The sequence below is a fragment of the Littorina saxatilis genome, linkage group LG3 (assembly GCF_037325665.1).
Source record: "Littorina saxatilis isolate snail1 linkage group LG3, US_GU_Lsax_2.0, whole genome shotgun sequence".
NCBI lineage: Eukaryota > Metazoa > Mollusca > Gastropoda > Littorinimorpha > Littorinidae > Littorina > Littorina saxatilis.
Window position 1 is genome coordinate 7,627,984 of NC_090247.1, and position 25,538 is coordinate 7,653,521.

The 25,538-nt window shown below is 40.1% G+C and overlaps 1 protein-coding gene across 1 annotated transcript in view; it reads right to left on the reverse strand.

The window, feature by feature from the left end:
- The window catches only part of LOC138961522 (insulin-like growth factor 1), a 59,381-nt gene that overhangs the window by 18,971 nt on the left and 14,872 nt on the right, over window positions 1-25,538 (reverse strand). Inside the window, exon 2 of the mRNA XM_070333182.1 lies at window positions 610-760. Within this exon, the coding sequence (XP_070189283.1) occupies window positions 610-760 (151 nt within the window). The remainder of the gene's footprint in view (window positions 1-609; window positions 761-25,538) is intronic.

Consider the following 25,538-nt stretch of genomic DNA (forward strand, 5'->3'; position numbering starts at 1 on the left):
AAAAAGAAAAGATGAGAAGTTGAAAGGGAGAACAATTCCTAACAAAAGATAAACAACTCTCACACACACACACACACACACACACACACACTGACACACACACACACACACAACCACACACACACACACAACCACAACCACACACACACAACCACACACACACACACACACACACAACCACACACACACAACCACAACCACACGCACACACAACCACACACACACAACCACACACACACACACAAACACACACATACATACACACATAAACACACAACCACACACACAACCACACACACTGACACACACACACACACACAACCACAACCACACACACACACATATACACACACACACACACCTACACACATAAACACACACGCATAAACAAACACAAACACACACACACACAACCACACACATACACACACACACACGCACACAGTCATATACACACATAAACACACACACACACATAAACAAACACAAACACCAAAACCACGCACATACTACCCCCCCAACACAAACACACACACACACACATATATACCCCCACCCACCACGACCCACTACCCATTATCATTCACTAATACAGTCATCAATATTTACCTGATCTTTTATTAAAATGAAAACCCCGGTTAGCGCAAACGAGGTCCAGAGCATCAGCCAGCGTCCTCCCGCACAATACTCGCTGTGGTCTCACCTGCGCCGCGGACAGCGACATCAACAACACAACCATCAAGCCCGCTACTACAGTCATCTGCAAAATAGAACATACAAATAAATCCATAAATTGACAAACTGAAAATGATTTTTTTTTTTTCTTCATGGACATTTTTTTCTTCTTCTGCGTTTTTCGGCTGCAACTCGCACGAATGTAAATGTACTGGGGTGGGTTGGTTTTTTTTCCCGCCATTTTGACATCCATCTGCAAAATAAATGCGGTATAAATAAAGAAATAGACAAACTGTTAGGAAAAAATTAAATCGTCGCAGACGTTATGTATTTTTCTTCTGCCTACGAAGGCTCTACCTCCCTCGTGCAGTCGTTTTTTTCTTCTGTTTTTGTTTTGCACGACTTGTCTTTTGTGTGTATGGCCGTTTCCCCGCCATTCTGACAGTTATCTGCACGACTTGTCTTTTGCGTGTATGGCCGTTTCCCCGCCATTCTGACAGTTATCTGCACGACTTGTCTTTTGTGTGTATGGCCGTTTCCCCGCCATTCTGATAGTTATCTGCACGACTTGTCTTTTGTGTGTATGGCCGTTTCCCCGCCATTCTGACAGTTATCTGCACGACTTGTCTTTTGCGTGTATGGCCGTTTCCCCGCCATTCTGACAGTTATCTGCACGACTTGTCTTTTGCGTGTATGGCCGTTTCCCCGCCATTCTGACAGTTATCTGCAAAATATATATAGAAATAAGGAAAAACGCAAACTATAAAAAAAATGTTTTAAATAATATCGTCACAGGAGTATTTTTCTTCTTCGTTCGTGGGCGACAGATCCTATCGTGCAGTCGTTTTCTTGTACGATTGATTTTAAATAATGTATGTATACGTATGGCCGTTCTTCCCCGTCATTTTGGTAGTCATACTTCGCTTTCGGAGGTAAGGGGGGGGGGCATATTGGGCGGGTCGTCAGTCGGGGGCGGTTATACTTGCCCTTTTTTTTATGATATCCTTCGACGCAGTACAGACTGTTAAGGTATTTGATTTTTAAGACACCTTCTTTCATTGTAAACAGTAAACAAACATCCTTCTTTGCCCAAAAGAAAAACAGAAAGAAAGAAAACTAAACAAAAACTGTCGCAAAACGCCCAAAATATACACGTATATGTTTTTCTTCTCTTTTGTTACTCTCTCTTTTTTTTTCTGAATTTGGCACGACATTATGTAGTTTAATTTTGTTTTGAAATAATGCAATCAAGCACCATAGTTCCCATAGTCTGCCTGTCTACTTTGTCTGTGTGTGTCCGCGTGTCAGTGTTTACGAATAACAGATGTCTTCTGTGGTGACGTCAGCAGAATATTGTGAGACACAGTTTTGTCACCTAAATCATGTACACTGTTCAACACAATACGCCCACGTGTCCACATTTTTCCTACAAACCCGTATAAAAGTGTTATCAAACCCGTACACTCACACCCATAACTGCGCAAGAAAAGGTGACCTTTCAGCATTAATTGTCTTCTCTTCCGTTCAAACACCGTGATTTGTGCGAGCAACGCCATGACACCTTGAAACTAGATGTTGTCCTTTTTTGTCCCTCGACTCTGTGTTTTTGTGGCAGACGTTGAACTGCCAACATAAAGTGTCAGCTGAATACAGACCATGATGATTCACGGACTGAATGGTAAGAGATACGACCAGCGGAGACGTTGAACTGCCAACATAAAGTGTCAGCTGAATACAGACCATGATGATTCACGGACTGAATGGTAAGAGATACGACCAGCGGAGGTCAAGGTTGTATAAATGTAGCTGCTAATTAAGGATTTGGATGAGGATGATGATAAGTAATGTTTAACGCCCTCACGGTAAAACCATAAGGTTCCCGCACATGAACGTCAGTGCTTGTTATTCTCTCAGGCGCCAGGAAACTGGTTCCGCACAACTCTCACTTACTCTTGTAGAGCATGTCGTATGCCAGAGCGCTTACGTCCCTTTGTTTTTCAGATACAGCGCTTTGCCTTATTTGATTAAGATACCAAGGATGTGTCTTGGTTGGTCTGGATTCGTCTCAACCAGTAATTTCTGGTGCTGTATATAATAGGTTGAAGTTTGAAATATATTATATTAAAAATGTCGTGCCCAATTCACGGAATTGTCGAATTCGCGGAATTCCCGACTTGTTCTCGGTTGTTTGATTGGCTTGTTACATGTATATTGGGTTGATTGGTATATATATATATATTTTTCTGATGTTTTATGTATATATATTGGTTTCTTCGTTAGTGGATTATTTGTTTATTTGGTTATTTATTTGTTCACTCTAAACAGTATTGAACACATTTTGCAAATTGGACACATGTCTGTGACAAGTTTTAAAAGTTTTTAACTTTGTGACATTGTCCTTTTTAAAATATAATGTATAAATGTATACATATAGTTCTGCTGGTAAAATAAGCACACATATAGGCTTTACGAGTGTTCATTTGAACGTTGTGTGTTTATTATGTGTGGCTCTTTCGCTAGCAGAACTATGTACAATGTCTCAAAGTGTTCAAAACTTGTTACAGAAATGTGTTCAAAATGTTTCAGAGGCTATAATTAGACTTTGTTCGGTCGGATGGAAATCATTGTTTTGCGCATTCATTATCTTTAATTCATTCAAATTCTCCTTCTGTTACTGTCATTAAGCGAAACCCTTATTTTTAATCTAAAGATAAGTTTGCATGAGTGCGTAAATCCGATAGCTTCATTTGCAGCAAACGAGGATTTGATAGTATCCTTTCTTCAGTTTACATCGTTGCGTGTTTCAAGTTTTGTCATTTTAGAGCGATCATCAGAAAGGAAATAAAAAGAACGATCTGCTCGTTTTAGAATCACACGGACAGGTGAGTGTTGTGTTTCAGGTGACTGGAAGATAAATGAGACATTTGGTAAAACATTTCCTGTTGGGGAATTCTGTAGGTGCGTCGTGCCCTTTAAAATGTATAGGGGAAGGGCTCCTAATATGGACCGGCACCTAATCTGGACCACCTCCTGTTCTGACAAACTAACGGTGCTAGAGCGCTAAAAACAATTTCATTCGCGGTATTCACCCTCTCTGTATAACTTGCACATGTCAAAACAGTTGCAAAAACACAAACCTCAAAACCGTTAGGCTTTTTCGCTTTTTTTCACTTTTGGCAGCGTTCACTCAAAATTTGCCGCCTAAAACGGACTCGTTTCTGTCCACAGCCAAAGTTTTATGACAAAAAAATTGCTATATATGACAGCTAAGACCGTATTTGTTACATTTTAGCAGTTTTGACCCCGAGTTTCTACTGCAAACAAAAAATAATAGCAAAATCTCAAAGTATGCGTGAGTCCCCTAATATGGACCACCTTCAACAAATCGAAGAAATTAAAAGCTTATGGCTATTTTCATTAATTTATTAAGAAGCTTGCTGAAAATAACCTATAACTAGCCCTCGGGATTTAAAAAAAATATAACAAATAGTTTTCTTTTCGTGGAAGTTGATAATTTCACTTATTTTCACTATGTTTTTGATAAGCTTCTTTAGTTTCCTGGTGTGCTCCAAATAATGCTCTCACCAACCCGAAACAGATAAATCTAAAGAATCTTTTAATTAGTCTGACTTGCACACTAAGTTGTAGCATGTAATTTTGAACTATAGGGGGCTTTTTAGAGTGATTCGTGAAGGCCGCTTCACTGGTCCATATTAGGAGCCTGGGCGCCTAATAATTATGGACCATTTGTGATTTTTTCTGTATTTAATTTTTGCTGAATGTCTATCAAAGCTATTTTACTCTAATTAGGCCCAATGGTTAACCAAAGACAGAAGAACTACCAAACACAAAATGAAACTTCTTCGCAAAAAAACAAGCCAGTTATCAGCATGAAACAAAAAGTGGTCCATATTAGGAGCCCTTCCCCTACATATGTTGCAAGAAGTGTCACGGTGTAAAACAACGTTGAAACTTATACAATATCTTAAATCACACTAGAATACTTGATTTTATCTATAATGTATTTGTGGGGGGGGGGCTTGTAGGGGGGCGTGTGTGTGTGTGTGTGTGTGTGTGTGTGTGTGTGCTTTTGTGCTTGTGTGTATGTGTTTGTGTGTGTGCATGCGTGCGTGCGTGCGTGCGTGCGTGCGTGCTGTGCGTGCATGCGTGTGTGTGTGTGTGTGTGTGTGTGTGTGTGTGTGTGTGTGTGTGTGTGTGTGTGTGAGCGAAATCGTACGTGCTTGCGTGTGCATGTGTGTTCCCGGACATCTAGCTCTGGTAAGGTGTTAAAAATAGGATATCATTACCAAATGACGTAAGCGCAAAAATGACGCACAACGAGAAAAACGAACTTTTCATGGTTTTATATTTCTTTGGAGTCAGTTTCAATTTTCTTAAATGTGGATATTGTGAACTGAGACACAAAAAACTACTTGTTGCCTATCTCTTGATCTCCAGCTGCCACCTGTATCTTATTGCACATAGTTATCTCCTCAGAAAATAAGCCATACACCGAACCTGTCAGGACGATACACGTTCCCGGTGCGTGTTACGCCGATAGTTGCACCCAGCGCTTTAAGCCTTTTTAGTGACAATGTTTGACAAAAATTGCACAAGGTTTGTTGTTTTACTTCGGATTTTTTAACCATTGGGATTTAAAAGAACTTCTAAACAAAAGATAAACAACTCACACTTACAAAACCAAAGAAAGAGAGAGAGAGAGAGAGAGAGAGAGAGAGAGAGAGAGAGAGAGAGAGAGAGAGAGAGAGAGAGCGAGAGAGAGAGAGAGAGAGAGAGAGAGAGAGAGAGAGGGAGAGAGAGAGAGAGAGAGAGAGAGAGAGAGAGAGAGAGAGACAAGACAAGACAAGACAAAATCTTTATTATCGAGGGTAATAGATAAGCAAGAATATTGCTTTTTTACATCCAGCCCTCGCCCTAATATAGGGTCAACAAGAACAGAAAACAATATAATCAAAGAACTATCACATCAAACTTAATACATAATAACTGTATATACAGATACAAATTTAAAAATAAATTGTCATACTGCATTTTAAGTACAATTTCCAATGATAAAAAGTGTCAATTTTTAACATAACTTAATTTAGATCTGCATATCATTATAACTGTGTTTAACATGCACATACATTTGAAATGAATTGATGAACCATTCAGCACATGTTTAGTTGCATTATGTGCGACATATAATTTTTTTTTGGAGCTGTCTGTGTTTGTTCTATGCTTAAGAAAAATAGGCAGTGAGTTCCATAGGACCGCACCTGAATAAAGAAGGCTTGATTTGAAAAGGTCGATAAGTGGAGTCGGTGTTATGATTTTTAGTCTGTTATAGTTCAAAATAAAATTATCACGTAATGTCTCCGGTGCATATCCTGACATCACTTTATGCATTATAACACCTTTATTTTAAATTAATCTTTTTTGAAATGGTAATAGTTGCAAATTTTTCTAATCAGATTCTGAAGGAGTGTATTTTTAGCATAATAAGCTTAACTGCTCTTCTGTGAAGACTGGCTAAAGGTTTCAAAACATTAGCACTTGCACAATCCCATACAGTGGATGCATAATCAATATTTGACAAGATGTGATTGTAAAAAAAGATCTTTCGCAAAAAAAAATACAAAAAAATATTTTTTTAAAAATTAGAGAGAAAGAGAGAGACAGAGAGAGACAGACAGACAGAGAGACAGACGGACGGACAGACAGACAGTGAGACAGACAGACAGACAGACAGAGACAGAGACAGAGACAGAGACAGAGACAGAGAGTTGAAACAGACACAGCTAACGAATATCACTACGATAAGTCAGACCAACGAACATTGACATCATAGCTAACTACCTAACCACAGAGGGGTTGAATTAAGCACAGAAAACAAAAACAATCAGTACAGTTCGTACATGTATTTAAACACATTTGCATAGATGGTGTTGTTTCAGACGGAATGTCTCAACGCCCAGTATCATGAAATATTGCTATTTCATATGTTACGTGGATTTCCATTGGTCAATTGGGCAAAACTGAGCTCAGTGCAAAAATGATATCGACGACATTTCCGTCGATATCAGTTTTGATATCGACGACCTCTTTATTGCTTCCCCACTTCAAAAACAAAAACACCTAAATTTAAAAACAAACAAATATATATGAAAATGTAATGATCCCAGAATTTAGTTGAGCAAGTGACTAAAGACTTTTTGAAAGAAAAGACATTTGGAAATACTAAAAAGTACAAGAAAAGAGTGAACAAAAAGAAATAATAATCAGAGGGAGGGATATGGAACAACCAAAACTGAGACAAATACTTTTGTAATTTCTTTACAGTAAATACAACATGTCCAGAGAATTAGTTATAGTTATACTGTAGTTATAGGATTGGGGGGGGGGGGGTTCTTTTGTTACTTAGTCCTTTCACTGCATTCCATTACTGTTCTCATAACTTGTGATAGTGGAAATATGTGCAATGTGGAATGGTCCTTATTTTTTAGGTGCTGGAGTAGTTCTGTGATGGTAGTAGTTTTGTGCAATGCGACTCTAAGTTCAGGTGCTTGAGTGGATCTGTGATAGTCTGTTAATACTGTTGTTTTAAACTGTCTAGATCATGATTATATAATTTTATGTGATGATCTGACTAAATGATAATAATTACATGTACTACTTACTTTTAAATGGATTATAAATTTTAGGTATTGTTCTAGTATTCACTAATGTTGTATTGATATTACTGGCACCCCTTTTAAACTGATATGGTTTTTACGTTTACAAGGCGACGATGTGAATTTGTGATGTAGATATGTGGCTGGTTATGTGTGAGAATGTAAATAATTGTGTGTGTGTGTGTGTGTGTGTGTTTTTGTGTGTGTGTGTGTGTGTGTGTGTGTGTGTGTGTGTGTGTGTGTGTGTGTGTGTGTGAGTTGTGTCTGTGTGTGCATGACAGTGTAATGTACGTATGTATGCATGCATGGTGATGTGTGTCTGCATATGTGTCTGGTTGGTTTTTATTTTATTTTTACCGTGCCGTGCCAAGATGAAATCCTTTTGCAAAATTGGTGAATAAATATCTTGTATCTTGTATCTTGTATCTTAGCAATATATCTAACATTGACTGACTGTGTGATGATATCTTCTGCTATTGGTCTGTTTCGACAGTGATATCAAAATCTCGACCTCCGGTCTTGATTTTGATATCACTGTCTCAACAGACCATAGCAGAAGATATCATCACACAGTCCGTCAATATTGGGTATTACGACGCTTATATAGATGCAGGGCAGAAAGTGACAATAGAGTGTTAGGTTCCTACATATTTATAACGGTATACAAATGCAGTCGAACCTGACCTTACGGCCACTTCTCGAAAGCGATCACCTTCCAATAACGACCACTCCGAAGTTAAGTATCCCAGTATAAATCCCAGTATTCAATATAAATCGCCTTTCTTTGGCGACCACCTCTTTATGACGACCGCTTTAATCAGTCCCTTGGGTGGTGGTTATTAACAGGTTTAGCTGTAATAGGACACGTAACGAAGGCGGTATCATCAACCTTGGCTCTTAATCTTGCTCCATGCATCCAGCTGCTGATTGGCTGAGCAAGCGACTCAGCGACAGCTCTATGTGGTTTTGTTACAGCATGTTTCATTGAACAGAATTATCTCGAGTGTAATTAGACCTGATAGCGGAAGATAATTAAGCTCGCAGGTTTGATTAGTTCTCTCAGCGGACATGTGAACCCGTCATTTCACACTTGAAGGTGTGTGTGTGTGTGTGTGTGTGAGAGACCGGTGACTGGTTACAGAGTAGGGTCGTCAGTATTATCTAACAACGATGATGAGGAATCAAGAGATAAGATTACGACGATCACGATTCACAAAAGTACGAACAGTGGTTATATACACTGTCCGAGTTCGGGTGCCTTCTTCATTGCTGACAGCGGTTATAATGTAACCCCCCATTTTTGATCAGACACCCCTACATTTCAAGTCCTCCCCCCCCTCCCCCTCCACCTTCAAGACCTTTCTTTTCAGATGTTCTGGTCACGACCAATGTAAATTTACCTCCATTTTAAGACTACTTCTTTAAGACTTGGCTTTCTCAGATTTGTTAAGGTCTAGCAAAAAAATGAAGGGTGGGTGGGTGCATGGGGCAGGGTTTATTAAACTGCTGTTACAGGTCGTACACATAAGCAGAAGCTTCTTCTTCTTCTTCTTCACCTTCTTTTTCTTCTACTTTTTCTTCTTCTTCTTCTTCCTACGTTCACTCGTGTTTTTGCACGAGTGGATTATTACGTGTAACACCGTTTAACCGAACCATTCAGGCAGCATACGCCTAGTTCAGTAGCAACACTGGGGGCACTACAAACAAGATTGTTGACAAACAAAGATTGACCGACAATCAGCGGAGACCAAAATCGCGGGTTCGAATCCCGGCCGCGGCTGGTGGGTAAAGGGTGGCTATTTTTGCAATCTCCTATGTGTTCCCGACCTTTCACCTACAACAATAAAATAGTTTGCCACGCAGGACTTGCTGTCTAAAATACCCCCCCCCCCCTCCTCCCCAAACAAAACAAATTAACAACAACAAAATCCAAAAACAATAATGGATGCTCCCTGCCTCACAAAGAAAAGAACAACAACAATAAAAAGAATAAGAACAAGAACAAAAGGAACAAGAACAAGAAGAACAAGAACAAGAAGAACAAGAACAAGAAGAAGAACAAGAAGAACAAGAAGAACAAGAAGAATAAGAACAAAAATATGGAGAACAAGGGGAAGAAAATAGGGAAAGAAAATGGGGGTGGCAGCCTGCATAAAACAGATAATACAAATCAGACAATGGTTTAAACCAACAAACTTGAAGTCTCACCGGCACCTCTGGTTCAAAAGTGTTTGCAAAGTCAGCAGAATTGTAACCGACAAAAGACCAACAAAGCCAGGATGTTATGTCCGACTTTCTATTTCATAACAATCACAACAGAGTTGTTTGCAAACTGACTGACTTCGGCGTCCGAGGTTATCAAACAGACACAGAAGGACGTCTATCCTCGTCACTTGCAGGTCAAGACTAATCGCGTATCGATGAGTGACCAGCGCGTCTGGTCAGCCGGCTTATGAGTGGGTCACTGGTCACCGCCTTTTTAACACGCTCTGACGCCAAGCTGCATGGTCATTGTGAGGACCAAGTAATCAGCTGGAGGCAGTCAAACACGCACACACATCGAGAGGTCAGTTATCTGTCTCTGTGTGTGTGTGTGTGTGTGTGTGTGTGTGTGTGTGTGTGTGTGTGTTTGTATGTCTCTCTCTGTTAATGTACGTACGTATCTCTGTCTCTTTGTCTTTCTGTCTGTCTGTCACAGACTGTCTGTCTGTCTCGCTCTCTCTCTCTCTCTCTCTCTCTCTCTCTCTCTCTCTCTCTCTCTCTCTCTCTCTCTCTCTTTGTCGCTAGCGGTACAGAACATTAATTTTGCACAGCAAAACCAGTAATGTAGTACTGTACATCGCACTGGACAGGAGATTGTCCTTCTTACTTTAAATGCGTCAAGTAAAAGGGAACAATGAATTCCGAATCTGTACTCATTAGATGTAAAACACACACATACACGTCAGTACACTCTCTCTCTCTCTCTCTCTCTCTCTCTCTCTCTCTCTCTCTCTCTCTCTCTCTCTCTCTCTCTCTCTCTCTCTCTCTCTCTCTCTCTCTCTCTCTCTCTCTCTCTCTTGTTCTCTCTGTCTCTCTGCCTCTCTCTCGCTCTCTCTCTCTCTCTCTCTCTCTCTCTCTCTCTCTCTCTCTCTCTCTCTCTCTCTCTCTCTCTCTCTCTCTCTCGTTTATCTTATTCTACATCATTTCCTGATTCCAAAAACATATAAATATGTTATATTTGGATTAAAAACAAGCTCTGAAAATTAAAAATATAAAAATTATGATCACAATTAAATTTCCGAAATCGATTTAAAAACAATTTCATCTTATTCCTTGTCGGTTCCTGATTCCAAAAACATATAGATATGATATGTTTGGATTAAAAACACGCTCAGAAAGTTAAAACGAAGAGAGGTACAGAAAAGCGTGCTATGCAGCACAGCGAAACTACTACCGCGCTGAACAGGCTCGTCAGTTTCACTCCGTTTTGCACAAGCGGCGGACTACGGTCATTGTGAAAAAATGCAGTGCGTTCAGTTTCATTCTGTGAGTTCCACAGCTTGACTAAATGTAGTAATTTCGCCTTACGCGACTTGTTTTATTCTTTGATAGCATAGAAAGTTTGAATGACATGACACAGGCATAAATGTTTTAGTTAGAGTACGAAACTGGGTGCAATATTTTTTTTGCCGAGTTCATATCCGTACTTTGGTTAGGCCAAAGGAGCTAGGCACTTAAATCGGCCGACACTTTGATACAAGCTCCTGTGTTGCGTGAGAACAAGATCGTGACGTTGGTGACTGTAGTGTCCTGTAAGCAGACGATGCGTCTAACATGTTATGAATGATCTCCCTTGTTTGACTATTGCATGCTGGTTGTAAGCCGGGACACATCATGGAAGCATACATCTGAATACATGATTGGAACTCAGAGTTCGGTTGGTCATTACCTCTGTTCTTAGAGAACGTATGGTGTTTGAGTGTGTGCAAGCCGCATGGGCCAAGTAACATACACCCACACTACAGTGACAATACGTTTGTCACGATTATGCGGGTGGAATGCTGAGTTTCAATCATGAATATGATCTCGTCTGATGTTTTAGGTATTTGCTGGAATCACTCAGACAGCTCACATATGCGGTCTGCTGATGCTGGATTGTGATAAGCCGCTCGTCGGGTAAGTGGTTAGGGGAGGGGGAAGGGGATGGCAGGTGAAGAGGGGGGCGATGCTTTACCACGTGCACCGGGAATGGGCTTTTTGGACGCAACGTGCATGGCAATGGGGAAATTCTCGTAGCGTGCACCGTGCATAGAGGTCCGGCGTGCACCGTGCATGGAGCTTTTTCGTAACGTGCACCGTGCATGGCACTTTTGGCCTCAACGTGCACGTGCACAGACCCCCCCCCCCCCCCCCATGGTGACCCTCGGTGAAGGGGGCCGAGGGAGAAGAGGGGGGGGGGGGAGTCTTTATGGCGAAGGCCAACACTATATCTCTGTGAAGGCGAAAGGTAGCCCAGAACGGCATAACGAGCGATGTCTGTCTGTCTGTGTGATACAGTGGTACAACACACAGACACACAGACATGCAGATCACAGTGGGCAGACAGCCAAACAGGCGGACACGAGAGTGTGTCCTTGGCGTGTCCCCTCTTCCGTTAAAGCTGGGAAACTTTTTGTTTTGTTTGACACACTCCCAGGCTACACACCACATGTCAGCCCAGTCGGCCAATAAACAACAAAGATCTGAGAGCGAACAAATTACAGACAGATGGACTTAGTGAATCTTACACATCCCCCATTTATGGGAGCTGGGGTGGGGGACGTTGGGGGGGGGGGGGGTCAAAGACCGAATCCTAGCTCAAACAATAGAATCACAGACAGCTGTCAATTAAGATAATCTATGAGTTATAAAATGTGAATGTTCATGCCAATGGAAACTGACGTTCAGGTGCAGTACCAAAGACATGGAAAACGGCGCAAGAATGCCAAAAATGAAAGATAAAGCATGATATAGATCCTACTGAACAGCCATTTCAGAAAGTAAAACGTCGATATGTCGTCAGAATGTTACGTCCAGTTAGAATTATCAAAACGCTCATTGTATTCAAATCGCCTGACTTTCTCTACTAGTTTTTTTCTTATTTTTACCTCTGCAATTAATAAAGGATTCACCTCTGATTTCAAAGCAGGTCAACATGTCTACACTTAGTTCCTTTTCAATCGTCCCACGCAGGTCTTTCTTGAACTAATACCCCGTTAATTCTTTGAAGACAAACGAACCACCATTATGATTTCTTCAGAATCCGCCGGTTTTCCGTGGGGATTCTAGAACAAATACTAAAACACGTTTACGAGAAAACGAACAAAAGGTTAACACACAAGCGTTTTTTCTCCATTTTAGACAATTCTTGTTGTATATTAGTACTAATGCACTCATTCCGAAATAAAGAATTGAAGCCGATAAGTGGTGCTAAGCGAACTTAAATGGCAGTTTGGCAGAACGGAAAAACCAGAAAACTTGAACCTACTCACGGGGGATAACCGGCTCTAACCTGGGAAGCTTGTGAACACTGGTAAACACTCGATTCGGCCTGCATTTTCCCATTTTACCACGAAGTTGTTGGTTTCTGTCTGGATTAAACGTGAGCTACTGCTTACGCGATGTCTAACTTTGTTTTGAAATGCAAGATATGTTGTAGAAGAAATGGTGTTTTCCCATATTTACATGTAAAGCCAGAAATCGTGGCGACGGAGCCCCGGTAGTGGCTGCTCGGTTAGTTTCAAAGGTAGAAATGCTACTGTTCTAAAAGGCCCCTTACCATCGCTAATACATGTGCCACCAACCTCTTTTCAACACAAGTACTTGATCGATCAAGCACACACAGACCCGCGTTACACACACACACACACACACACACACACACACACACACACACACATGGACACAGACAGGCAGACAGACAGAGAGCGGGGGGTTAAGGGTGATAGGCAGGGGCGGAGCCAAACTCGGTGACAGAGACAGACAAGGCATCCCGATATGCGTACTTCGCAAGTCGCGTTCTCTACACTCTTTTAATTTTGTCATTGTATTAATTAACTTACGGGGTTCAACCATCAATTGTCTCAATGATACAACCAGTTATTACAAAGCGGATTTTATGCCATGCACGTTTGATTTTGGGACAAAATTCTCTTCTTTTAGATCTCTCTCTTTTCTTTTCCGTTTTATCACAGCCAATTAGTTTTAAATTATTATCACCCTTTCAGTTATAGGCATATCGGTTCGTTGTCAAGGAGGAACACGTTTGGTAACCTCCATGAGACAACCATATATGTAACGCTCTCTAAATCGGGCGTATATCGTGATAGATTATCCGTTTTTCTTTGCTCATTCCGACCTAAAATTCTCTCACCCGCTTCTGGTCAGGATCATCTGTGATTAAATATGTCACAGATGTCCATTTAAGGCTGTCAAATGAAGGTTAATGATATCCTTAATTGAGCCCCAACTTGTCTTTTTACCGAAAATTCAGTGCCAAAGCTTCTTGCAGTGGACTTCGTGAAGTAGACCTCGCGAAGTCAACTTCGCCCGATTAATATCAGGCTTCATGTTTTAGCTTTCGAGAGTTTGGGGTTTTTTTTTTTTTTTAAGATGCAGGCAGTGGTGTTCAAATGCTACCACTTTCTTTTTTTCTTTTCTTTTTTCTTTCTGGCTGTGTTCCCTTTGCATCTTTCTGTATTTTTATATTTAGTCAAGTTTTGACTAAATATTTTAACATCGAGGGGGAATCGAAACGAGGGTCGTGGTGTATGTGCGTGCGTGTGTGTGTGTGTGTGTGTGTGTGTGTGTGTGTGTGTGTGTGTGTGTGTGTGTAGAGCGATTCAGACTAAACTACTGGACCGATCTTTATGAAATTTGACATGAGAGTTCCTGGGTATGAAATCCCCGAACGTTTTTTTCATTTTTTTGATAAATGTCTTTGATGACGTCATATCCGGCTTTTCCTGAAAGTTGAGGCGGCACTGTCACGCCCTCATTTTTCAACCAAATTGGTTGAAATTTTGGTCAAGTAATCTTCGACAAAGCCCGGGGTTCGGTATTGCATTTCAGCTTGGTGGCTTAAAAATTAATTAATGACTTTGGTCATTAAAAATCGGAAAATTGTAAAAAAAATTAAAAATTTATAAAACGATCCAAATTTACATTTATCTTATTCTCCATCATTTTCTGATTCCAAAAACATATAAATATGTTATATTCGGATTAAAAACAAGCTCTGAAAATTAAATATATAAAAATTATTATCAAAATTAAATTGTCCAAATCAATTTAAAAACACTTTCATCTTATTCCTTGTCGGTTCCTGATTCCAAAAACATATAGATATGCATATGTTTGGATTAAAAACACGCTCAGAAAGTTAAAACAAAGAGAGGTACAGAAAATCGTGCTATCCTTCTTAGCGCAACTACTACCCCGCTCTTCTTGTCAATTTCACTGCCTTTGCCATGAGCGGTGGACTGACGATGCTACGAGTATACGGTCTTGCTGAAAAATGGCATTGCGTTCAGTTTCATTCTGTGAGTTCGACAGCTACTTGACTAAATATTGTATTTTCGCCTTACGCGACTTGTTTCTTCTTCTTATAAATGTGTTTTGACTTTTGACCTTTAATTTTGTCCTTTTTTTTCAGATCTCTATTAAAATACCTACTTAAGGTTACAATGTCGAAGACATTTCTTGTTAGCTATGGTCATTATATTTTAATGTCCGTTTCATGACAGTTTTATGTCTCAATTAGAACTGGGATTGTTTCAATAGCTATAAATCAGCAGAAAAATTAAAGAGGTCATTTCTTTTTGTTTCTGTGGCATCCTTTTTCACGACCTTTACACACTGTTCGTGAACTCAGAATAAAGTGTGGTAAAGCTAAATTGTACACGAAGACAGACAGACAGACACACACACACACACACACACACACACACACACACACACACACACACACACACACACACACAGACACACACACACACACACACATACACCACGACCCTCGTCTCGATTACCCCTCTATGTTAAAACATTTAGTCAAAACTTGACTGAATGTAAAAACAAACGACGAACAAGCAAACGATTAACAGACTAAACAAACAAACAAAATTATACACGTATACAAACCAACATGACATAATTATTATTGTGCAACCTTGAGGGAAGAAAAATTCCGTGAACTGAGGAATCAATGGAACAACTACGTTGCAAGTAATAACGATGCAGCATCAATACATAAGTCATGTTATGAAATTAATTAGGTACATTCATCTCCTGAAACCTGTAAAGAGAGAGAGAGACAGAGACAGAGACAGAGAGGTGTAAATCATATTTTAGGGACGCAGACAAAAACAAAATACGAAACTTAGACAGATTTTAAATAAAGTTCCACCTTCATCTGAGAGAGAAAAAAACCACCCCACACCTTTTAGAAAGTATGTGTTAGCAATCAGTCGTTAAACACAGCCATCACTTCACAGGATTCAATTTATCCGGAAGAAGTCGGACATTGAAACTAAATTTACGCAGATTGACACTAGAAAACAAGAGTTTTATTTTGAGTTTCTTGACACAAAAAAACAAGAGTTTTATTTTGAGTTCAACAAATGTGTTTTTCTTTTTCAGAAAATACAAAAAATAACAGTAACAGGTTGTTTGGCATTGTGACGTTGAAAAGGAGACGGGTTTCACCATAAGACAATACAAGTATAGTCCTTTCTACGATGCTGATCTCATTTGGCATTGGTATCTCGAAATGTACACGTTGTTACACCCCCGGTATAGGGGTGTGTATAGGATTCGGTCGATGTGTTTGTTTGTTTGTGTGTGTGTTTGTGTTCGCATATAGATCTCAAGAATGAACGGACCGATCGTCACCAAACTTGGTGAACAGGTTCTATACATTCCTGAGACGGTCCTTACAAAAATTGGGACCAGTCAAACACACGGTTAGGGAGTTATTGGTGGATTAAGATTCTACAAGGACCTATAGAGGGACATATTAATGGTCAAAGGGAAATAACCTTCTCAGTTGGTGGTAGTGAGAATGGTTATTTCCCTTTGACCAACGGGGGTGTTTTTCCTACCTCGGAGGAATTTCTTGTTAATTTCAGAATGTCATTCTTGCTGTGGAAATTGTGAGTCACACAGACGAACTCAAATATAATCAGTGTAAAATCTTTCAAAACTTTAGCTTTAAATTTCTGTTAAAAAACGATTATATTCCTTTTGTTTGCTTGAACTTGACCCCGCCGTGTCCTTGACAGTTGACCAAGGTCAACGGCCAGACTTGTGTCACGTGTGTACGTCGTGAGGGGCTTTAGATTTGTTATGATTCAAGAGTCTAACTTTATAAACATTCGAAACGGACGGGCGTACTGGATAAGACATCGGCCTCCTAATCGGAAGGTCGTGAGTTCGAATCCCAGCTGTGGTCGCATGGTGGGTTAAGGGTGGAGATTGTTCCGATCTCCCAGGTCAACTTATGTGCAGACCTGCTAGTGCTTTATCCCCCTTCGTGTGTACACGCAAGCACAAGACCAAGTGCGCACGGGAAAGATCATGTTATCCATGTCAGAGTTCGGTGGATTATAGAAACACGAAAATACCCAGCATGCTTCCCCCGAAATCGGCATATGCTGCCTGAACTGGTGGGGTAAAAACGGTTGTACACGTAAAATTCCACTCGTGCAAACACATGAGTGAACGTGGGAGTTTCAGCCAACGAACGAAGAAGAAGAAACATTCGAGAGAATGTCAATGTCAGTTTGTTTTGTTTTGTGGCCATTAACGGTCGTGACATGCAAGTTGTCATTTTCATCGGCACCAGATTTGGAAATAGAATAACTTCCGGTCCATCGACCGCTTACGTCAGAAACGTGGCAGCTTTATTTGTTGATGCTGTTAGAAGCCATACATCAGCAGAGGGTTTGGTTTCACCACACACGTTGGTGTTTGTGACACAAATAATTACAGTTTAACGGTCGTGACACTTGTAATACTATGATCATGGCAAATGTAATGTTGCCTTAATTTCACTCTCACTTTTCTAACCTTATTAGTAAGGTAGATTTCCTCCAGCTCAATAATTCGGAAATTCCTTTTTTTGTGTGGGAGGCAGGGGGGTGGGGTGGAATTTTCCCGCTTTACTCTTAAAAAGTCTGGGTGGCCGAGTGGTAAACGCACTTGCCTCGGAAGCGAGAGGTTGCGAGTTCGACCCTGGGTCAGGGCGTTAGCAATTTTCTCCCCCCATTCCTAACCTATGTGGTGGGTTCAAGTGCTAGTCTTTCGGATGAGACGAAAAACCGAGGTCCCGTGTACACTATATTGGGGTGTGCACGTTAAAGATCCCACGATTGACAAAAGGGTCTTTCCTGGCAAAATTGTATAGACATATATAAAAATGTCCACCAAATACCCGTGTGACTTGGAATAATAGGCCGTGAAAAGTATAGACTCGCCTAACACGCTCGAGATTTACTGGCCGATGTGAATGCGTGATATATTGTGTAAAAAAAGTCCATCTCACACGGCATATTGTAAACGCCATGAGCCTCCCCTCTGGGAGGGTATGTGCGTAGAAATACTCACTATAATAAAAACGCTTGTGATTGGGTTTGACGCGTTCCTACTTCAAATTGGGCAAAGATTTTGACGCCAGAATCCCGTATTCAAACAAAAATGGTTGGTAATGTTATCCTAATATAGGGTCAGCCGCTCTGAGCAATACACGCCACGCAGAACCGTTGTTACATTTACAGTTCAAACAGAGCAAGAAACAAGGGACCCTCAAATGACACCTGAATCGTAGAAAACACTATAGTTGTGTGAAATTAGAATTAAAGTTTTGGCAAGAACAAAACAAAATCATGTCAAGAAAAACAAGATGGAGAGACACAGTCACAGAGAGACAGAGAGAGGGAAGCCAACAGACAGACAGACAGACAGCCAGTCAGACAGAGACAGAAAGATATATATTGACTGATATTTGAATTTCGAAACCCAGACAAAAAAATTAAATGCGAAACCAAACAAAGTTTATTTTGTAACGTTTGAAAATCCATCCTTTTAGAAAGTAGGTGTTAATAATGAGTCATTGAAAAGCCATCACTTCACATGATTGATTTTAGCCAGAAGGATTCTCTCATTGGGAACTAAGTTAACATAGATCGAAACCAGAAGAAAAAGTGTGTTATTTCGAGCAGGCACGTAGTATTAATGAAATTAGCTTTCCTTTTTTTACGAGATACAAAATACAACCGATTGTTTTGCACTTTTTCGTCGCAAAAAGAGGGGTGGATAGATAAAATAGATAAGATAGATAAGATAGATAAGATGCAACCCATAAAAATGCTAATAACTTCTGTTCAACGAACTACTTCATATTTGGTGTACATTAATTTCAGCCTATGCATGATCAGATCAAATATATAGGTCAAGTGGTCTGATTTCTGTGATCTTTAAAACAAAATATCCAAATTCAGGAATCGGCTGAAAAGAAGGAGGTCTGACATTGATTTTCATGCTAAATTTGGTTGAACAGAGACAGAACGATTGGTTTAGCGAGGAAATGTGTGGCTATTTAGATTGAAACACAAAATTAGAGCGGGGTAGAGGGAGGGATGTATCTTCCATGTATGCCCAGATCCATACAGGATCTTCATGTAGAATGTCTTAGGACAAATGTGACCCTCCACCACGAAATGAGTCGCATGTCACCTCGCGCGGTTCTGCGCTAGGCTTAATATAAGTCCGGGGAGTGTCTGGTAACAGTGTGAGGGTCACCTTAGTCACAGGCTTATAACTCAAACAGTTTTTGCTCTTTTCTAAAACGGTTTTCACCACTGGATAGAGCATAAAACACTCTTTAGGAAAATGTAAAAATATGAAAATCATGCAAAGGTGACATGCGACTCATGCCGTGGTGGAGGGTCACAAATCATCAATGATAAATATATGCGACTGCCATCCTTCCGGACACTGTCACCATTGTTTTTTCATAGACTTGAAAAATATCTTTGCTTTTTAATTGGGACCTCCACTCTTAAAGTCAAGGTTTACAAACATTGTTCTCGCAAGGGGTCGTCTGGACATTACCAACACTTCAATTTTGACCCGCTTAACAGCCACTTTTGTGAACGTGTGTGCTTCAGAAAGTTACTACCAAACGATAAATGAGGGTTGTCTGAAGCTCACTGTCGACACTGTCTGAATATGCATTCGGCGATGTTGGGAGTTGATGTCTTCCATATGACCCCACCATCCTTACACCATACAAATATAACCAAAATTCTTAAAGGCTTACCTTAATGATCCTGAAGTTGACTTTGCGAAGACTGTTAAGATTTGGCGAAGTCTTTTCACCCCAAAATCAGTACCAAAGAGCTTCGTGCAGCAAGTTTCGTGAAGTAGACTTTGTCCAATTAATATCACTAACACTGAGACTCGTTTCGTGACTATTTGCGTGAGTTAGGTAGATTAAAGTACAAAAGATCTATCACTACTGCTTGTTATATAGCTCATGAATTCGAATGTATATATAGACACCCTACAGTTAGAGGTAAGACTGATTTGAAGCTACAGGGTGGTGCCATAAGTCATGCATAATTATCTAAAGACATAAATTTATGTGTTTGGCAACTAATGCTACCGAAGGGTGTTCGTGTCTGTGTTTCTGTGTCTGTGTCTCTAAGTTTATGTGTCTGCATGCCTCTCTCTTTCCTTCTTCGGCTGTCATAATATTTAACCCTTCTTTCACCATAAGTGTATACATTGTTTCTTAAAGGCTGACATAGTCCTATTTAATTAGTTTAATTACTTCCAGGGCTTTTCCCATCGTTGCGGGGATGTATAAATTAAGCTTCCTGCAAAGATTTAGGTTTGAAGTCCTTACCAATTACGAGAAATAATTAATTCTTTATTGCATTGTTTAGCAACAGTTTTCCAGGACTTGGGCTATTTTTAGACCGTTGACGTCACTTCGTGACGTTTCGTAAACCAAAGATGGCGTTTGAGACTGTTCTGTTTACATTCGACACTATCAACATCACTTTGCAATACTGAAATAATGTTTTCTGTGTTCGAAAGCTACAGCCAATCGTTATTATATCCCCTTAGGTACAGTTTTATAACATTATTGGCACATGTAAACAATATGAATTAATTAATGAACGCTACGAATAATTATGGCAGCCTTTAAAGGCTTTCCTTTATTATCCCGAAGTTGACTTCGCGAAGACTGCAAAGATTTTGCGAAGTCTTTTTACCCAAAAATTCGTGACTGTGTTTCTGTGTCTGTATGCTTGTGTGTCAGTGTGTCTCTCTCTCTTCCCTTCTGCAGCTGTATGTGAGTCTGTACGTGAAGAGGGTAGGAGGTAAGGTGGTCTTTTTTTTAAGCCCACTCATATACAAAGATTGACGTCGAAAAAAACACATCTCTAGTGTCTTGGTTTCACTGAAGGCGTCTCAGGTGCACGTTGTGATTACCTCGTGTTCCAGAAACGTCGTTGAGGCGTCCAATGGCGATGCCTCACGTTATTATTATCACTGTCCATCGATACAGGTATCTTAAGATGGCAAGGTGACATTGTTGTTTTTTACTGCCTACGTACTTTTCTCTGATTTATGAGGTCGGTCTGAACTTCGCTTTTTTTTAGTTCGTCTTTGACGCAAGACCTTCTCATCATCGCTACTGCAATCAGGACCCCGCTTGGTTGATGAATGATCAAGTGTACACAAGACAACATTTCGAGAAAAGACTCTAACCGCGATGGATACGGTATTCGTGAGGCGTTATTCCAACAGTCGTACTTTCCAACTATTGTGGTTTTTTTTTAGTTTTATGTTTATTTCCCAAGCCCACTGTTCCCGTTTTGCAATGGGCCAAGGCCCGTTCGTTCGTTCGTTCGTTCGTTCGTTCGTATAGTCGTACTTTCCAACTATTGTGTTTTTTTTTAGTTTTATGTTTATTTCCCAAGCCCACTGTTCCCGTTTTGCAATGGGCCAAGGCCCCTTCGTTCGTTCGTTCTCTCTCTCTCTCTCTCTCTCTCTCTCTCTCTCTCTCTCTCTCTCTCTCTCTCTCTCTCTCTCTCTCTCTCTCTCTCTCGTTCATCTTATTCTACATCATTTCCTGATTCCAAAAACATATAAATATGTTATATTTGGATTAAAGACAAGCTCTGTCTGTCTGTATGTCTGTCTGTCTGTCTCTCTCTCTCTCTGTTTGTCTGTCTGTCTGTCTGTCTCTGTCTGTCTGTCTCTGTCTCTGTCTCTCTCTCTCACTCTCACTCTCTCTCTCTCTCTCTTTGTCTCTGTCTGTCTCTCTCTCTCTCTCTCTCTCTCTCTCTCTCTCTGTCTCTCTCTCTCTCTCTGTCTCTCTCTCTCTCTCTCTCTCTCTCTCTCTCTCTCTCTCTCTCTCTCTCTCTCTCTCTCTCTCTCTCTCTTTCTTGCTTTCTTGCTTTCTTTCTTTCTTCTCGTGTTCGTTGTTCGTTTCTTCCTCTGTCTCCTGTTTGGTAATCGTCCTTCCTTCTTCTTTTTCTTATCCTTCTTCTGCTCAAATCTTCTTCTTCTTTAGAGTCGCTGTTTGATTAATTTTACAATCCAAATAACAAAAAGCAAAAGGAAACGCAACACCGTAAAGTTGAGTGAGCTTTATGTCAATTGAAAGACACACAAGAGAAGGTAAACCATTTAAATACATTCTTGTTTCCTACGTTTGAAAAGAAAGGGAAATAATTGTGTGTGGCTCCGTCTAATAATCTCGCACGTAGAATTTCGGTGAATGAGGGATGGCATACATCTATTAATAGATGTTTGGATTGTGTTTGAGTCAGTGAACCTTCTGACGCACAAAACCTATACAAAAGATCTCTAACATAATAAACTTGTGAGTGTGAGTGCGTACACACACCCACGCACTCACACTCACAAGTTTATATGTGAGATTTATAGAGCGCTTGACGTTCTCTAAGCGCTTTACAATGAATTGGTGAGAGGTCAAGGCAGGTGAAGTAGCCCGCACGTTGAACATCTCTCATGCTGGGTATTTTCGTGTTTCTATAACCCACCGAACTCTGACATGGATTACAGGATCTTTTCCGTGCGCACTTGGTCTTGTGCTTGCGTGTACACACGAAGGGGGTTAAGTCACTAGCAGGTCTGCACATAAGTTGACCTGGGAGATCGGAAAAATCTCCACTTTTAACCCACCAGGCGGCAGCGACCGGGATTCGAACACACGACCTTCCGATTTGGAGGTCGACGTCTTACCACCTCGCCACAGTTCTGAGCTTACTTCACAGACACTGTCCTTTCCGTGTAAACGATGCGGCTCACCATCTAAGATCTGGTCACGCTTTTACGTAAGATCATCTCTAGTCCTCCACTTGGACATTAACAACAGTCAACATTTTGACCGCTAATTGTGGAAAAGATCCTGTCATCCATGTCAGATTTCGGTGGGTTACAGAAACACGAAAATAACTAGCATGCTTCCCTCGAAAGCGGCGTATGGCTGCCGAAATGGCGGGGTAAAAACGGACATTCACGTAAAAACCCAAGGACTTTTATTAGGCCCCCCCCCCCCAAAAAAAAAAATAGTCTGTTTACGGTATCCCGACCGACCCTATTTTTTCGCGCGACCCTAGACTTTTTTGGGGCATTTGGGGAAAAAAAAGAAAAAAAAAGGCTTTGTGTTTTGGCAAAATAACTTAAAAATATGTTTTTTTGCAGAAGAAAAAAAAATCCCGACCTACCGACTCTATTTTTTGGGCCTATGTTACTGTAAACAGACTTCTTTTTGGGGGGGACCTTAAGCCCATGAACGAAAAAGAAGAAGAATGGGTTAAAAGCCTTGCTGGATCTGAAATGATGCATCAAATTATTCACATGGGTAGGACTGAGCCTTTCATGTAATCACATCTACAGAAGAATTAACAATTCGATTCCATGGTTTTAACGTGCAGTGCTTATACCGAAGGCATTTGGTAAGGTCAAAAATATATGAGCTCAGTATTTTAACACTAGGTTAAATTATCATCGTCTACCTACGATTTAAACTCATAAAAGGTATTTCATATATTTTCGGCGTCCTGAAACAAAGTTTAAACCATTTCATTTTCATGTCTAGGCTAATTGCATTTGATCCTCTGAAAATAGGACATTTATTATTTGTGGTTGACATTTCAGCCGGAAACTTCAACAGAAAAAGCTGAAAATAGTGTGAAGCCTTGTTTTAGTGGTCAGGGAGTATATTTCAAATTGTAAACACACACACACACACACACACACACACACACACACACACACACACACACACACACACACACACACACACACACACATACACACACAAATAGAAAATTAAAAAATTAACAATTAACAAAATTAAAAACGGGGAGATATACTAACATACCAAAAGAGAACAGACTATGCCTAAAGTGTGGGACATTGGAGGATGAAATGTATTTTTTAGACAAATGCATTGAATATAATGATATCAGAGACAACTTAATGAAACATATGAATAATCCCAGACACGTGTATGATTTACCTACGTACTCAACTGATAAATGATGAAACACTTCAGTTACAGCTTGGTAAATATGTACATGACTGTTTTCTGAAAAAGAAACAATATATGATTCTTCTTTTATTTCTGTTGTTTGATTTGTGCCATATAAGCATTAAGGTGTCGTGGCAATAAAAGAGTAAGCCTATTCTACTATTCTATTCTATTCACACACACACACACACACACACACACACACACACACACGCACACACATACACACACACACACACACACACACACACACACACACCAATAGCGTGGTTAATTAACACAAAAACCAAAACACGGGACAGATAGAATGCTAAACAAGAACTTTAACACGAAACGATAGTAACGATATGGACATTAAAATAATACACAATGTTGTTGTTGTTGTTGTTGTTGTTGTTGTTGTTGTTGTTGTTGTTGTTGTTGTTGTTGTTACAAAAGACTGGTTGCATGTTGTTTTAGAGGAATATGCCTTTAAAGTGTTAGCAATTCTTTTAAGCTTGTCCTAAAAACAACAAGAAATTCCTATGAGGTAGGAAAAACACCCCCGTCAAAGGGAAATAACCTTCTCAGTTGGTGGCAGTGACTGAGTGAGAATGGTTATTTCCCTTTGACCATGAAGATGTCCCTGTATAAGTCCTTGTATAATTTTAATCCACCAATAACTCCCTAACCGTGTGTTTGACTGGTCCCAATTTTTGTAAGGACCGTCTCAGGAATGTATAGAACGTGTTCACCAAGTTTGGTGACGATCGGTCCGTTCATTCTTGAGATCTATATGCGAACACAAACACACAAACAAACACCCAAACAAACACCCAAACAAACACATCGAGCGAAACCTATACACACCCCTATACCGGGGGTGTAATAAAAGTAAAAGCAAGTAAACGTTGGCATATCACAACATTTGACATTTAAAAGGTATCTGGAATAAGATAAGAACTGTCAATGGGTGAGGGTGAGAAATGACTACTAACGTACGTGAAAGGGATTGGTATGCCTATTTCTTCGTGTAGGAACAACATAATGTTAAAAGTATCCAATGAACAAAATGTTTCCGGACTCAACGCAGCACGCCGTTCTTTTTAGAAAAAAATCCAGACATACATGAAATACGATATCACGAGATACATTTGTAAAAATCCGCTGTTTAAACGAGAAACAATATTCAAAAAACAAATTTGACGCCTTCGCTTTACTTATTCAAAGACAAAATTTAAAAATAACTCTTCATCCATTTATCATTTACAATGACATTTTATTTCGAAACTCACTTCAACAGAAACCCTATATTTTTGAATCCCCGTTATATCGAAATATAACTACGGTGTGAATACGGCGCACGAACGAAGGCAAAAACAGGCGACAGATTCTGATATATAAGTTAACTTGAAGAAAAAAACCTGTGTGTCTGAAGTTGAGCTCACAAAAATAAGTGATAATATTTCGTTTATGGGAGCAGTATTTCTCCGCGTCGACTAGTCTACTTCGACAAAGATCGTTGCATTGTAAATACATATATATGTTGCAAATATTCGCACGTAAGAAAGTTCTTTAACAGTCCAATCTCTTTCTGAATACAAGCTGTCAGA